Source organism: Camelus ferus, chromosome 25 (genome assembly GCF_009834535.1).
Source record: "Camelus ferus isolate YT-003-E chromosome 25, BCGSAC_Cfer_1.0, whole genome shotgun sequence".
NCBI classification, from domain to species: Eukaryota; Metazoa; Chordata; class Mammalia; order Artiodactyla; family Camelidae; genus Camelus; species Camelus ferus.
The window spans coordinates 28,412,989-28,428,695 of record NC_045720.1 but is presented as its reverse complement, the minus strand read 5'-3'; the positions used below and the strand labels follow the sequence as shown (position 1 = coordinate 28,428,695).

At 36.3% G+C, this 15,707-nt stretch overlaps 1 protein-coding gene across 1 annotated transcript in view; it reads left to right on the top strand.

Moving 5' to 3' along the window:
- ATP6V1C1 (ATPase H+ transporting V1 subunit C1) overlaps positions 1-15,707 on the top strand; it is a 42,255-nt gene that overhangs the window by 10,854 nt on the left and 15,694 nt on the right. Inside the window, exons 2-5 of the mRNA XM_006192828.3 lie at positions 6,169-6,339; positions 7,438-7,505; positions 12,693-12,778; positions 15,023-15,117. Of these exons, the coding sequence (XP_006192890.1) occupies positions 6,208-6,339; positions 7,438-7,505; positions 12,693-12,778; positions 15,023-15,117 (381 nt within the window). The 5' untranslated portion in view covers positions 6,169-6,207. The remainder of the gene's footprint in view (positions 1-6,168; positions 6,340-7,437; positions 7,506-12,692; positions 12,779-15,022; positions 15,118-15,707) is intronic.

The following is a 15,707-nucleotide window of genomic DNA, read 5'->3' as shown; positions in this document are numbered from 1 at the left end:
TTGGAAATGTTGGGGTTTGTTTTGAGACATCCAGGTGGAGATGTCTTGTAGTCAGTTGTGGAGACTTGCTGGGTACAGCTCTAGAAGCGGCAGAGGGGCGCGGGCTGGAGATAAAACTTGAGAGGGGGTTTGGCATGTAGACTGGAATCTCCTTGAGTGCAAATAAGATCATCAAGAGAGAAACTATACACAGCGTCTAACAGAGGGGCTTAAACGTAGATCTGAGTCTTGAGGAATGACTTTTTAATAATTTTCTCTTTTGTTTAACACATGATTTGCCTATATTTATGCCTGACTTCCATATACAAGATGAAACAAAGGGAAGTAATTAGGAATAAAAACAAGTCAGTCGAAGCAGTTGGAGGAGGAGGTGGTGTCCAGACTCTTGGTGAGATAACCAGTGGACACCAATTTTCACTCTGTTTCTGTGCGGCTCATAGAGAAAGGGAAATGTGTTTAGCAACATGGATTTCATCTTTGACCAATAAAAGCATATATATTCACCTGCAAAGATAAATTTTGTTTGGAACTGAGCTTAAATTGTTCTTAAATTTAAAGGAGAAATTTTTTTATGTCAGTTATATAAGTGACAGGATAACAATGGAGATTGCTTAAATACAGAGCAAACAGGGATTTTGCAAAAAACTTATTGATGTTCTCCTCATGGGCGGTTCTCACATTTATCCTTAGATACTTAAAGAGCTTGTCTCTTCATCAGGCTCCTCGCATGGTTGGTTTGCTCTGACCAGAGGGTAGAAGAACAAAGGCCACGGCATCACCTGAAGTACGGGTGTGTTCTCCCTCAATCCCTCTCTTTTATATTTTTGATTATATTCACCCTTAAAATAACGAAAGACAAGGGCTTAGTAATCTGCAACTATACCAATTTTTAACTTACAAACTACTCTAAAATTAGGATTTGTTTTCTGAAAGACTCTAAATTAAAAAAAAAATTTTAAATCATGATTTAAATATTTTTCTTGTCCTTATTTTTTTCTCTTATCAGGCTTTTTGATTGGTTCAGAGTCACTGTTATATTTATCTTTCATTTATTCATAAAACAAGCACTTATTAAGTCCCTGCTGTTGGCAGGAATTATGTGTGCTGGTTTGTCAGGCATGGGAAAAGAAGATAAAATTCTGGCCCTTCAGGATTTCCCAGTCACGTGGAGAGGAAAACATGCTATGAAAAAAGGAGGGAGTAGTGTGATAGTACATAGGAATGACATTTACGGGGTATTAAGTAAATGGTAATTCCCATCTAGGATGCTGGGAACAGCCTTTGCGGGCAGGATGGGTTGGGGCAGCAGCTAATACGGTCATCCCCAGGAAGGGAGGCTGAACAAGGAGGAGAGGATATGGCTACATCATTTTGTTCATTCCTTCCAACAGCTCTGGGAGAGATGTATAGTGTTCCATTTTACAGATGAGGAAACTGGTAAGGGGGTTGAGTCTGGCTTTTAACTCGTTTGAGACTCCAGAGTTTGCACTCTTCCATCTGTGATCTCTAATGAATCTTTAAAAAATTTTGCTTTTCTATTTGGAGGAGTCGTTTTTCCTTCTAGGAGATATGATAGCTTGGGATGCTGGGTAATGCTATCTTAGAAATTGTCATGATCCAGGATGAAAAGAAAAGGAAAAGCAGCTTAGATCTCTTAATCTAGCAGAATTCACTGGGCCTACACGGTGTTCTGAGCCTGGAATAAACCTAGGGTGAAAGGGTTTAAGGTTCCACATGGCTCTCCCTCCAAATAGGAAAGCCGAGGTGGGCTCAGATATAGAACGGTTTCTTCTCCTAGTGTGACACAATGGAAAGGACATGGCCTTACAGTCAGGTAGCAAGCTTTCAGCAGCATCTGCCCATTGGTAGTGTAGTACCCACATTACTACCTCCCCGAGCATTCCTACCTAGCCACGGACTTCCGTGAGAACTAAGTAAGGGTGTATAGCACAGTACCAAAAGGGGAAAACACCTTTACCTTCTCATCCCTAAGCAGGCTCTAGAGAGGGCTCTAGGGAAAAGATGAAATTAGAGGATTTTCTATAATTTTCCTAGACATTTCTGGACTCCAGTTTTATTAAGAATTATGACATTCTTTCATCTGATCTGAATAAAACCTCCTTAAAGTAGGGTAGGGCAGGTATTTACGGATAAGAAAATGGGATCCTCTTTCTTATTTCCTGGAATCCTTTGGAAACCTGTTGGCTGAAAAAGATTTTCTAGAACTCTGAATGGTATGATAGTGACATCTACTGTAATAGCTCATATTACCACAGTCGTTGAAGAAGCTGCAGTTTCGATAATTGAACAATATTGCCAGGAAGACTTTAACAATTGATTTCATCACGTGCCACTTTGGGGGAGAGGAGGTGTAAAACTGTTATCAAATATGCTTTGTTTAATAGAACCACTTGTATAATTGTAATAAACCTCAATCCAAAAACTATCATCACTTAGAAGATCTAGGTTTTTTTTTTTAAACAATTGAAGTACAGTCAATTATAGTGTGTCAATCTCTGGTGTATAGCACAATGTCCCAGTCATGCATATGCATGTATTCATTTTCATATTTTTTTCCATTAGAGGTTATTGCAAGATATTGAACATAGTTCCCTGTGCTATATAGAAAAAACTTTTTTAAATCTGTTTTTATATATAGTGGCTAACATTGGTAAATCTCAAACTCCTAAAGATCTAGTTTATTAAAAGAGGTTCAAAGATGTTACTGGATTCTCTAATCAATTTAACTGAGACTTTAGTTCAAGGTAATCCTGTGATTGGTGTTTGGGTTAAAAAAGCTATATTTGATAAGTGCAAGAATATTAGATGGAGGAGACCAGAGATAGGGAGGCAGCCAAGGCCAAAGTGGCCAAAGGACAAAGGCAGGTGACAGGAACAGGGAATGACAGGAAAGCAGGAGACAGACCCACAACATTTCATCAGGAATTTAACTTAAAAAGCAAGTTCCTGAGATAGATTGTGGGGCTAGTGCAGATGTAGCCCAGGTTTTTAGCTTTGCAGTGTTACATGGTTAGAATTGTTGAATATGTTGACCCTAAAATACTTCTTTTAAAAAAAATTCCAAAACCTCAGAAAGGTTTGTGTTCAATATATTATGCTGGGTCATAAGAGGATATAAACAGATTAGACAGCATTTCTACTGAAGTTAACACAGAAAAGTTGTGCTTGGAGGATTAATTTGGTGGCTAGACTTCTATAATTCTCTGGATATTCCATTTGAAAGTTCACTAAAATACTTTTTACAAATTTACTGAGCGTTCTGCTTTAATTTATCATGAATTAATTACATTCTTATAACTGTTTTTAAAATATTTAATTTTGAAATATTTTAAGTATACAGAAAAAGTTCAGATATTTTAGATTAACAGATATCCATGTACCCACTACTCAGGTTTAATAGATATTAACATTTTGCCATATTTGTCCTGATAACTTTTTAAAGAAATAAAATTAATTGAAAAGAAATAAAATCACAGCAAAAAGCCCTACTCCTATACATTTTCCCCCCTGTAACTGTATGTGTACTTATGAACAGTGTATTTACCAGGATGTGAGAACTTAAATCAGAACTGCTTTGGAGAAAGTTCGGTAGTACTCAGTAGCATTAGCAACGGTCTTTGTCATTTATCTTATGACACATAACAAACCATCCCAAAATTTAGAGGCTTAAAACAGTGAGTTCTTATTTCTCCTGATTCTCTGGGTTGTCTCACCTGTGCTTATTGAGTGGCAGCATTCAGCTGGGGCGTTGGCTGGACAGGAAGTTTTAAGATGGCCTCACATGTTGGGCAGTTTATGCTGGTGGTCAGCTGCAGTGTTGTTGTTTCTCTGCCGTGTCGTCTCTTATCTTCCACTAGGTTAGACTGGCCTCCCTCCGTAGTGGTCTGACGGGCAGCCATCCAAGAATCAGAAGTGAAAGTTGCAAGGTCTTCTGAGGCCTGGACCCTGAACTTGAATAGTATGACTTCCACACATTTTGTTGGTCAAAGCAACTCACAAGGCCAGATTCACAGTGAGAGGAAATAGACTCCATGTTTTGATGGGAGGAGTGGCAGTCACATTGCCAAGAGCATGGAAAGACATGTTGCCTCCGAAGATAGTCTACCACATTGTCATACTTTTCAGTTCAGCAATCTTATTCCTCACTGTCCTGGAGAGACTCACAAAAACAGACATGTACAAAGTTGTTCACTGCAGAATTGTTTAAAACAGAAAAAAAAAAAAAAAAAGTAAAGCAAGTGTAACTATCCTTCCAGAGGAAAATGGTTAATAAATTTTAGTTCATTCATAAAATGCCAGTATAACAAAATGAATGAACTACATCTATATAAATCACCATGAATAATTCTAAGAATAGGTTGAGTGAAAAAACCAGGTTGGAAAAAGAATATGGGTAGAAGGATATTTACATAAAAACTTTAACATTTGCAGTTTCTTAAGTAGGCTAGTGAGGATTTTGTTCTCAAATCAAAGATTATCTTTGGATGGCCTCCTTAGAACTTGATGCTCTGAATGTCTTATTGTCTGGGCTCACCATCATTAGCAAGCCTGGGTTTAGTTTGTTGGCCACTTGAGAGCGAGTAGCTCTCAATGCAACTTTATCAGTAATAACGAAAAAGTCATCTTAGAGTATAATTCTTGAGATACTTGTTTAGTATCAGCATCTATATTTATACCAGTTTAACCTGAGTTTGTTTTTTATCTGTAAATGGGGAGGAGGATATGTATCTCATTGGAGTGTTGGGAAGATGGATGGAGATGATAATGTATAAAACATTTAGAGCAGTACCTAATATCTGGTAGAAACAGAAACAGAAGTTAGGAAAAAATAACAAGTATATAGAATGACATCTATGTTCAGTTTACCTTCAATTGTGTAATGACTGGGTAGGATTGCTTTAATTACAATGGGCTTCTGAAATTATGAAAGTCCACTGTGACTAACTATAATACTTCACATTTCAAAGGAAATTTAAATTTACAAAGTTCTTTCAGATTCATTATTTGATTTTATTATCAAGACAAATTTATAAGTTATCTTCTATCTAAGATAGACTCCAAGTTTAAGGAAGGGTTAGATTAGCAATGGTAGTAGAAAGTTTATGGTGGTTCTAATGAAAACATATTAGAGTGGAAATAATGATGCTGTAATATATTCATTTTTATGAATTCCTTTGTGTTTGTGTGCTTTACCTACTTAGATTCTGAATAGGTTTGACTTAGGACTTCTTTTCCCCACTTTGGTGTGTGTGTCAGAGAGGGAGGGAGGGAAAAGGGGAGAGGAGAAAAATTGTAGAAGAGGGTTGGTTGTGTCTTGATGGAGTTTGGGAAAGGGACACGCACAGCCTCTCTCTCTCTCAGGTCTAATAGTGTTGTATTATGCACCTCTCCCCTCAAAAATAAATGTCACATTTTTAATACAAAGCTTATTGACAAGATTTTTGGGGGGAGAGGTAAATGTATGTGTTTGATGGCTGCTGAGTATATGCTAGGGATTGAGGAGATTCCCTTAGATTGAATATGGATTAAAATTAACCACCAATTTGGCTAACCTTACAGGATTTGCTAAGCCTGATGTGACAAATTTATTTAGTGGCTACTATTCAATTAATTCTTTCTCAGAAGTAAGTTATGCGTGTTTTTTAATTTCCTGTTTTGGCTTTATGTTTTACAAACTTAAGATAAACATAAATTTGTGATTTCCTTTGTGGAATGAAACTATTGGTGGCTTGTATTTTGGGTAGTCTCACTTTTTTTTTAATTGAAGTAGTCAGTTTACAGTGTTGTGTCAATGTCTGGTGTACAGCACATTGCTTCAGTCATACAGGAACATGGCATATATTCAGTTTCATATTTTTCACCATCAGCTACTACAAGGTATTCAGTATAGTTCCCTGTGCTATACAGTTTCATTTCTTGAATAATTCCTGTTTTAGAATGTATTAGGTCTTTATCATCTCTTTTTACTAGTATCATAAATAAGTCGCCATTTATGTGGGTTTACTTCCAGGTAAGTAAACTCGACTTTGCTTGGGATCATATGTCAGTGTTGAATCAGTTTTGAAACAGATTATACTTATCACTTATCCTGTGACTCTGAAATAATTTAGAAACATGATATTAAATACATTTTGTTTTACCTTTCAGAGTATTTCTTGATTTTGGAAGAAATATCTGATAACCAACATGACTGAGTTCTGGCTTATATCAGCTCCTGGGGAGAAAACATGTCAGCAAACGTGGGAGAAGTTGCATGCGGCAACTACAAAGAACAATAATCTTGCTGTTACCTCCAAGTTTAACATTCCTGACTTAAAGGTAAAACTGTACTGTGCAGAATAGTTCATCATGAAGGGGTGGATGATTGTCTCTGCTTACTTTCGGTGGAGATGATATGTCCAGGTTCCTTCAAAAGAAAACTCTCATCTCTTGACATTGGCATAATTTTAAATCTGTCTTGTTCTTTCTAATATTCAGATTTTAGATAATGAAGAAATAGAGATTTTAGAAGTGAAGTAACATTTTTCCTAAACTTTTGTGTTTCTGTAAATTATGATTTAAATTTTAATGAGATCTTATGAAAATAGTTGATATATTACTTTCACAAATATGGTTTTCAGAAGTAAAAAAATCTTAGGGCTATATATTCCTAAATATCACAGTGAATCCATTTTTCTGTTATTAAATTTATGTAATACTGATGTTGTAAATGTTTTACCGTTGTACCTCTTTAATTATACTGGGCAAATCTAACCTAGTTATTTAATCTAGTTTATCCATTTAACTTTTATTAAACATCAGTAACCTGGCAGCCTCTAAGTGAAGCAGACTGCCGGTGATGAGTTGAGTGAACTTTTGTAAAGAATGGAAAAGAACATGATGTTTATATCCTGCTGGTTAACCAAATGAGTTGGTTATACATAGCACTTATTTAAGAAATACTTAGTTACTGGTTCTTAATATTTGGGGAATTATGAATTCTTTGATACACTGATATAGACTGTGGAACTTCTTCCAGAACTTGCTCATTTAGACACATATATAGTTTTGCATGCAGACTCAATTACAGACCCTCTGATGCACGGTCACGGACCCCCGCTTTAAGAGCTGCTGTCATAAACCATGACTTCACATGGTCCACCATCACTGGGCAGCGCAAGCAGAGGCACAGACTTGTCATTGTGGAATCTTCACGTCTGAGTTGGTGGTTATGCCCATGAATTAGAGGATTATCTTGTACATATAAATAGCTTTGAAATGTCTAGCAGACATTTTTTAACCACATGCATATTATTAACGAAAATATGGAGAACTCTAGATCTGTGGGCCCTTCAAATCAAGATGTTGTAGTATCTTGTTTAATTTTTTTTTTAAAGGATGAAACTTAGGTAATAAAGTGTTGTATTTCCCTTTTAGGTTGGCACGCTAGATGTCTTGGTTGGCTTGTCAGATGAACTGGCTAAACTGGATGCATTTGTAGAAGGGTAATGTATTTATATGCATGGACTAGAGCAAACGAGAGTGTCGGGCTACCTGGACATTGGGTTTACTATCACATGAATACCCTGCTTATTGGCATGGTTTTAGAAAACAGTGGCTTTTTTTCTTTGTAAATCAACTTTATGAAGATACAATTTACATGCATACACCTGTTTGAAGTGTGAAAATGGTGACTTCTTTTTAATATCATTTTTATTGAGAGATAATTTACATACCATTGCAATTCACCTACTTTAAGTGTACAGTTCAGTGATTTTACATATATTCACAGTTGTGCAGCCATCGCCACAATAAATTCTAGTACGTTTTCACCCCCTGCCCCATAACTACCCTGTTTCCATTAGCTGTTATTCCCTACCCCTCAGTGCCCACTAATCTACTTTCTGACACTATAGATTTGCTTATTCTGGACATTTCATATAAGTGGAATCATACAATATGTGGCCTCTCGTGACTGGCTTCTTTTCCTTAGCTTACTGTTTTTGAGGTTTATCTGTGTTAAGGCATATATCAACATTTAATTTCTTTTTATTACCGAGTAATACTACCTTGTGTAGATAAACCACATTTTATTAATTCATTCATCAGTTGATAGACATTTTGGTTATTTCTACTTTCTGGCTAATCTGAGTAATGCTGCTGTGGGTATTTGTGTACAGGCTTTTGTATACGCTTACGTTTTCATTTCTCTTGGGTATGTACCTAGGCATGGAATTGCTAGGTCATATGGTAACTGTATTTTTAACATTTTGTGGAACTGCCAGACTGTTTTCCAAAGTGGCTACATCATTTCACAGTCTCACCAACAGTGTGTGAAGGTTCTAATTTCTCCACATTCTTGACAACACTTAATTACTATCCATCTTTTTGATTACAGCCATCTTAGTGGATGTTAAGTAGTACTTCATTGTGTTTTTGATTTGCATTTCCCTGATGGATAATGTGTTAAGCATCTTTTCATGTGTTTGTTGGCCATTTGTGTTTCTTGGGACAAGTATATATTTGAATCCTTTGCCCATTTTTTAAATTCCCTTATTTATCTTTTGAGTATTGACTTGTAAGAGTTCTTTTTATATTCTAGGTAAAACTCCACTGTCAGATATGACTTGGAAACATTTTCTTCCATTCTGTGGGTTTTCTTCACTTTCTAGATAGTGTCCTTGAGGCACAAAATACTTGATTTTGATATCCAGTTTATCTATTTTTTGTTGCTTGTATTTTTGATATCATATCTAAGAAACTATCACCCAATTCAAGGTCACATGGTTTTATGTCTATATTCAAAGAGTTTTATAATTTTACATTTAGGTCTGTGATCCATTTTGACTTAATTTTTGTGTGTGGTATGAGGTAGGAAGTGCATCTTCATTCTTTTGCATGTTGATATCTAGTTTTCTAACATCATTTGTTGAAAAGACTATTCTTTCTCCATTGAGTTGTCCTGACACCCTTGCAAAAATTGGTTGAACATAAGTGTAAGGGTTTATTTCTGGACTCTCAGTTGTGTTCAGTATTCCTATCCTTATGCCAGTACCACATTGCCTTGCTTATTGTAGTTTTGTAATTAAGTTTTGGAATCAGGAAGTATGAGTTCTCCAACTGACTTTTTCTTTTTCAAGATTATTTTGGCTGTTCTGATTCCTTTTATTTCCATATGAATTTTAGGAACGTCATGTCAAATTTCTGCAGAAAGTCAGCTGGAATTTTGATAGGGATTGTATTGAATCTGTACATAATTTGGGGGAGTATTGCCATCTTAGCATAGTAAGTAAGTCTTAGCATAGTAAGTCATCCCATGAACATGGGATGTTACACCATTTATTTGCAGATGTATTTGGTGATGCTTTTGTCTTCAAAATTCAGTTATATTAGAAGAGTTTTTCTAAACTACAGGTTTAGTCACTTTTGAAATTCAGTTACTGTGTGTTTTAGCTGAAGATGGATATGGGATTCCTAATAACTTCCTGCATTTTGATTAACTGACAAAATCAGTCTACGATCCCTTTGAGTCTTGGAATACAGAGCTTTTTAAATACTTAGGGCTTAGATAAATAGGTGTAATTTGTAAAATACAGAATTTTGGAGAACCTTAGAAATGTACATTTGATTGAAGCTTTAAGGGAACACACTTGAATAGAGGGGAACTTACTCTTTCTTTTTTTTTTTTAAGTTTTTTTTTTTGAAGTATAGTTGGTTTATAATGTGTTAATTTCTGGTACACAGCATAGTGATTCAGTTATACATATATATATTCTTTTTCATATTTGTTTCCTTATAGGCTATTACAGAGTGAAACTTATTCTTGAAATCTGTGCAGATAGGTTTTCCTGTTTATGCTGTTACACTTTTCTGAACTATTAGAACCACCATGATGCTCTGGTAATAGAGGCTGATGTGTTGCAGAGAGATATTTTAACGTAATGACATGTAGTAAATAAATAAATAGACCTAAAGATGTATTTATCAGGCAGAAAGGCCAGTTAGGAGCCAGTGTTACAGTAGATTAGGCAAGAGATATTAAAAATCTCAACTAAGGCCAGGTGCTAGGCAATAAAAATGGAAAAGAGAGGATGAAAGAAGAGGTAACAGATTGCTGTTAGGGTTAAGCATCCCATGCATTCATATAAAGCAGATATGAACACAATTATTGATACTCTCAAAAAACTGATGGTAAGAATTGTCTCTTGAGTTCTTGATTATAGCTTTTTAATTAAGAAAAGAATTTGAGGAAACTTTCCCTAGTTGCCATCCCCAAGGTGATTGCCTTCCCTGCAGTCCCACCTACCTCATTACAGTTTTAAGTCATGACAACGAAAGTGACATTGAGAAGGGAAGTTCCTGAAAATATAATTATTAACACTTGGATCCTTATTAATCACCTCAGTGGCTTTCTAGGTCTTTTCCTTAAATTGTCAATGGGATGTCCTGAATATAGTTTAAAGTTTGTGCACATTTTTTTTTAGGGAAGTAGTCTGAAAAATATTTAGGGCAAATGTACTTCATTTGGTCAGAAGAGTTGCAAGTTACCATGCAGTTTTTCCGCTATTTTGCACTGTTATGCAATCTTGTCTTTATCAGTCTTCCCGAAAGATATGAGGAATCTAAAAGCCACAGTGGTTTTAAGGTCTTTAAGGTTAGACCTTGGTAGTAATGCTAGATGCTAGCTTACTGACTTAAATGTTTCAGTTTTTAAGTCTGAACATTGTGGTATGTGGAATAAAGTATAGTTTATACTTTTTCAGTAATCTAGTCGTTAAGAGTAGATTTTTTTTTTAAGGTGACTTTGTGTCATAGCTACTTTTATAGAGATATGTAGGGAGATTGTCAAATTCTGAGTTATGCGATGTTAAGTTAATACATTTGGCACAGCCATTCTACACTCCAAACTGTTTCTGTGGAAACATGCCCATCTTTGAAGGTTCCTAGCAAATGGTTCTGTTTACAGGATGCTTGTCAAGTTATATGGGAATTATAGTTTGTCATATTTGAAGGAATGGGTGAATTTTGGAGACACAGCCAAGTGTGTGTACAAAGCCCAGGTTAAACATGTTGAAGACATAAGGCTTACATCATTTTTTCTGAATCTCTTCCACTTTCGTAGGTTTGAGGTCATTCAGCGTAGGATTGTCATTCAGATTTTGCCCTTTTGTTGCTTCTTTCTGGCCCTTGCTGTTTCATCTTGCAGAAGTTTCTTAATTTGTCTTCCAGTTTACACTCCCTGCCATTGAGTACAAAGTCATCAGAGTAATTGTCCCAAGTCCTGTTTTGACCATATAACACCTCTCCCCAAAGGCTGACATCAGAGACAGTCTGGCCCCCACCTGCCTTCCCAGCCCAACCTCCCTTTCTCCCTCAGCACCACACTCCAGGCAGTCTGGACCCCTCATCGTTCTTTGCTCTTCTGCCTCTCCAGATCTTGACTCATATGATGCCCTCTGGCAAGAATATACTGTCTTCCCATCTCATCAGCCTTTTAAAACCATTCCTATCCTTCATTGCCCTGCTCATGACCCATTCTACTTCTTTGATTATAGTAGCTGCAAGTGATCTCTTTTTCCTTTATGCGTCTCTGGCTGTAACCGGGTCATCTCAGCTGGCACTTACTACAGATTGCTTTGTATTTAGTCATCTGTATTTTTTGGTATCTCTCCATTTCAGTTTTAAGCAATGTGAATCTAGAGAGTTTTCTCGTGTATGCTTTTGTATCCTACCCACAGCCTAGAGGCAGAAATGGGATGGGGGAAAGAACACCGCACTCCAAAGTCAAGACACCATGTTTCTAGTAACAGCTCTGCCATGAACTGGTTTTGTGACTTTTGTGACTAAGTCACTTATTCTCTCTATACCTGGCTGTCTTTATTTGTAAGGTGAAGGGCTTGACAAGGTGATATCCTGGTGCCTCAGTAGTTTTGATGCTGTGGCTTCCTCTCTGGTATTGTTCCTCTCAAATAGTAGATGCTCAGTAAATTGTTAAAGAGTAAATAATGTAGGAGCACATTCTTTATCACTCTGTTGCTTGTGTTCTGTTGCCTCTGGGATCCCCCCCTTCGTCCTGAGCAGACTGGTGACACGCATGTAACTAACGCCTGCTGCCCCCTTCGTTCTCAGCCCTTGCAGCACAGTCAGATCTGTTGCCCATTTTTCAGCTTATTCTCACTAATTTTCCGCTACTTTTTTTCTTTGTTTGTTTATAAAGTCTTATTGTAAGGAAATCCTATTAAAAAGTTCTAAACTTTCTTTTTTGCCATTAGAAACAATAGTGATAAAAAGTTTTAAAGCTCCTGTTTTTCAAACTCTGATCACAACATTTTGTGAAAAATTTCTAAGATTTGTTTTTTTTCTTCAACCATAGAGCCTACAATGGAATACTGACTAAAATTTTAATAGTCACAACTTTCCACTACTTTCTTTCCAAACTTAATAAACGTACTGCATGTAGTAGTCTCCTTAAAACTACAGTTGTTCAGTTGAGTTTTATATGTAACAAAATCTTGGTCCATTTTGTCCTTAAAATATTATTTTAGAAGTTAAGACCCATTTGTTCTTTATTATATAGATAGTGTAATAGGCACATAGAGTGAAATTCATGTCTTTGTGTAGTATAGTCATTGTATAGCATGGATTTTAGGTTGTTTTCCTGAAAATGATTGATTTTCTTTTTTTCTTCCAAGGGTGGTTAAGAAAGTGGCTCAGTATATGGCTGATGTATTGGAGGACAGTAAAGATAAAGTTCAGGAGAATCTGTTGGCCAATGGAGGTAAGCTAATGCTTTATGATTTGATGTTGACTTCTATAAAGTAAATGACTTTAAAAAGATCTGTAGATAAGGATATTAAATACAATTTAAAAAAACCATTAAAATATAATTATTACTGAATTTAGTGATACTGCTGGTTACAACCTGTTCCCTGAAACACAACCTCTCATAAGACAGTCCTACGTAATATAATACAGCTTATGATATGGATCCTTCCAAAAGCAGTATTATAAAGCTTTATCTTAGTTCTTTCTGAGATGTATTTGTCAGCTCGGATTTACTTGTATGTTTCCAAGTTATATGTCTCAGCATTGTTCCAGTTGAACACTTGCTGTCTTCTCTAGGTTTTCGTATTTAATGCATCCAACTGCTAAAGCCTTAGAATAGAAATTATTTGTTTTATTGCAGAGTAATGCCTCCTTGTCTCCAGTTTGAATATGGCTCTTTTTTTTTTTTTTACTTTAATCCATAGAATAGCCTACTACTGAACTGTCTTAGAAACTAGTATTTGCGTAAAGTTTGCTCTGTGTAATAATGGCTTTATAAAGGTGGTTGCTACCTCATTGTCATTTGTACTTGGATTTGTTGTTTTCTTAGGAAATAGCACTTTAGCATTTGCTTCATTTTAAATTAGGCAGATCTTTATTGATATGTCACTATAATAAGAAACAACCCTTTCCTTTTTTGTCCTGGTAAAGGTGACTGATGTGACTTGGTTAAATGAACATTTGTTTAGTAGAGCCCTGGGGAGTCATGGGATGGTGAGCCAGGGTCAACAAAAGACCAAAAGGGAGAGTGAAGTAGGGAAGTTTATTACTCACGTGTCCTAGAGGAAGGGCGGGGGGCATGCGAGGAGGTCAAGGCAGGGAACAGGCAGAGGGAGCTGCGGGACCTGGGGCAGGTGCCTTTATTGGGGTCCATGGGTTGGGTGCTCTGGGGATCGCAAGCCAAGTCCAGATTGGTCGATTTGAACCCAAAAGCAGGGTTTTGGTAAACTTCGAGGGGGTCTTATCTAAAGGGTACACTAGAAAGAGGCCCTGGGTGGCAGGGAGAGTGCTTATCGCAGGGTCAGTATCAGGGAAGTCATGTCAGGAATTTACATTTACTTGTGACTTCAGGCTGTTATTGACGGCTGTTACTAGAGTAATTTCTGGGCCCCTGCGGTCTACTTGACCACACAGAATGGGTGCCGAAGCAGCGGTATGGAGTAGCTAGTTTGGCTAAAGTCTTGGTGGTTACTGTATTTTAAATCTAGTGTTTCTCTAATCTCATTTCTTCTGCTTGCAAATAATAGATGCCAAATAAGTGCTCAGTAAAATTAAAAAAAACTTTAATAATTTATTTTTGCTCTTTGTTATAATAGTGATCCTGACCTGTTTACTGTTTCTGTTAATGAGTGTTTGGGGCAGAAGGACAGAAGTTAGATGTGCTCATTTTAGGTGCCATTACTGATCTCTAGGCACCTGATGAACTAGGGCAGTCAGTCTCGTAGGTGGAATGTGGGTTGACAGTCTAGGGGATGTTGCGTCCAACACTGCTTTTGGAAATACTATGTATGTTGTTGACTCATTGGTATTATGTAGGGAGAAGCTGAGGAGAGAAGATACTTTGTTGTGCATTACTTTGGCCGGTTAGCCATAACTGACATGTGATTTCCTGGATCTTGATCCCATCAGCCTTGCGTGATCTCGGCTACCAGACATTCAGGGAATTAGTTGTTGAGTGTCTCTTCGGCTCTGCATTTTTAATTTTTTTCATTTGAAAGTGAAAAGGTCTGTGTTTTGAAAATTATTGAAATACAGACTCCTAGAAACAATCATCATATGGTTTTAGCAGACAAGTTCATTTTCAGTTTGTTTGGCTAAGTGGCAAAGAAAGAACATATTTTTGTCAAATTCTGCTTTTTGAGGAGACAATTTGAGGTAGTTTCTTAATCTTTGTGTCTCTTCCTCCTACATAATTAGGTACCATGGGTATGTACATATTCCATTTATTAAGTCATCAAATTAGAAGGAGCATTTTAATGTATATTAAATTTTGAGTAAGGAGAAGAGATCCAATCAGAGTACAAGGTAGAAATTCTGATTAATCCATGTTACTTAGTATTGGTAACCAGAACTCTTCAGAAAGGATGACATCTTTATTGATTTTCTCAATGCCAATTTCGGGATTAAAATCTATTACTGTGTAGCATACTAAAAAATTCTATTGCTTCTCAGTAATTAATTTATTCCCTTATTTCAGTCGACTTGGTTACTTATATAACAAGGTTTCAGTGGGACATGGCTAAATATCCAATCAAGCAGTCCCTGAAAAACATTTCTGAAATAATTGCCAAGGTAAGATAAAAAATGACACAGGTAGGACTCATTGATTTATAATGTCTTTATTTATTTTAGAAGTATTTAGCTATGAAAAACTCTAATTTAGGCTTTGACAAAGCAACTTAATTATATATGACTGACAAAAACAGGAGGAGGTACCTTTACTATAATTTTACTAAAAAAGAAAGATGTCAGAGAAGAATAACACTTTTATGTGTACCTTATCCAAGTTGTGTAGTTTACTTATTTAGGAGGTTATGTTAAATGTTGCATTAACAATGTTTGCGTAAGAAAAGTAACTTTAGAATTCCATAATTATTTATATAAATTTTAAGGGTAACTGAGATAATATGTAGAAAATTGGAATCCATTAGAGATTTATGAATCATTCAGATATGTGATAATGGCCACTGAAGGATTTTAATGTACAGTATTAATCCAGATTAAAATTTATGGGTTCTCTGACACCTTTTGACATTCAGTATTGATCCTCTACCCAGAGAAAATCCCCGTATTCTTGTACCACTTGATTTTATGTGCAGTTTCAGGGAGTCCACAGGTGTTAAAACCTGTACGTGAACTCACTGAGTTAAGAGCTCCTTCTG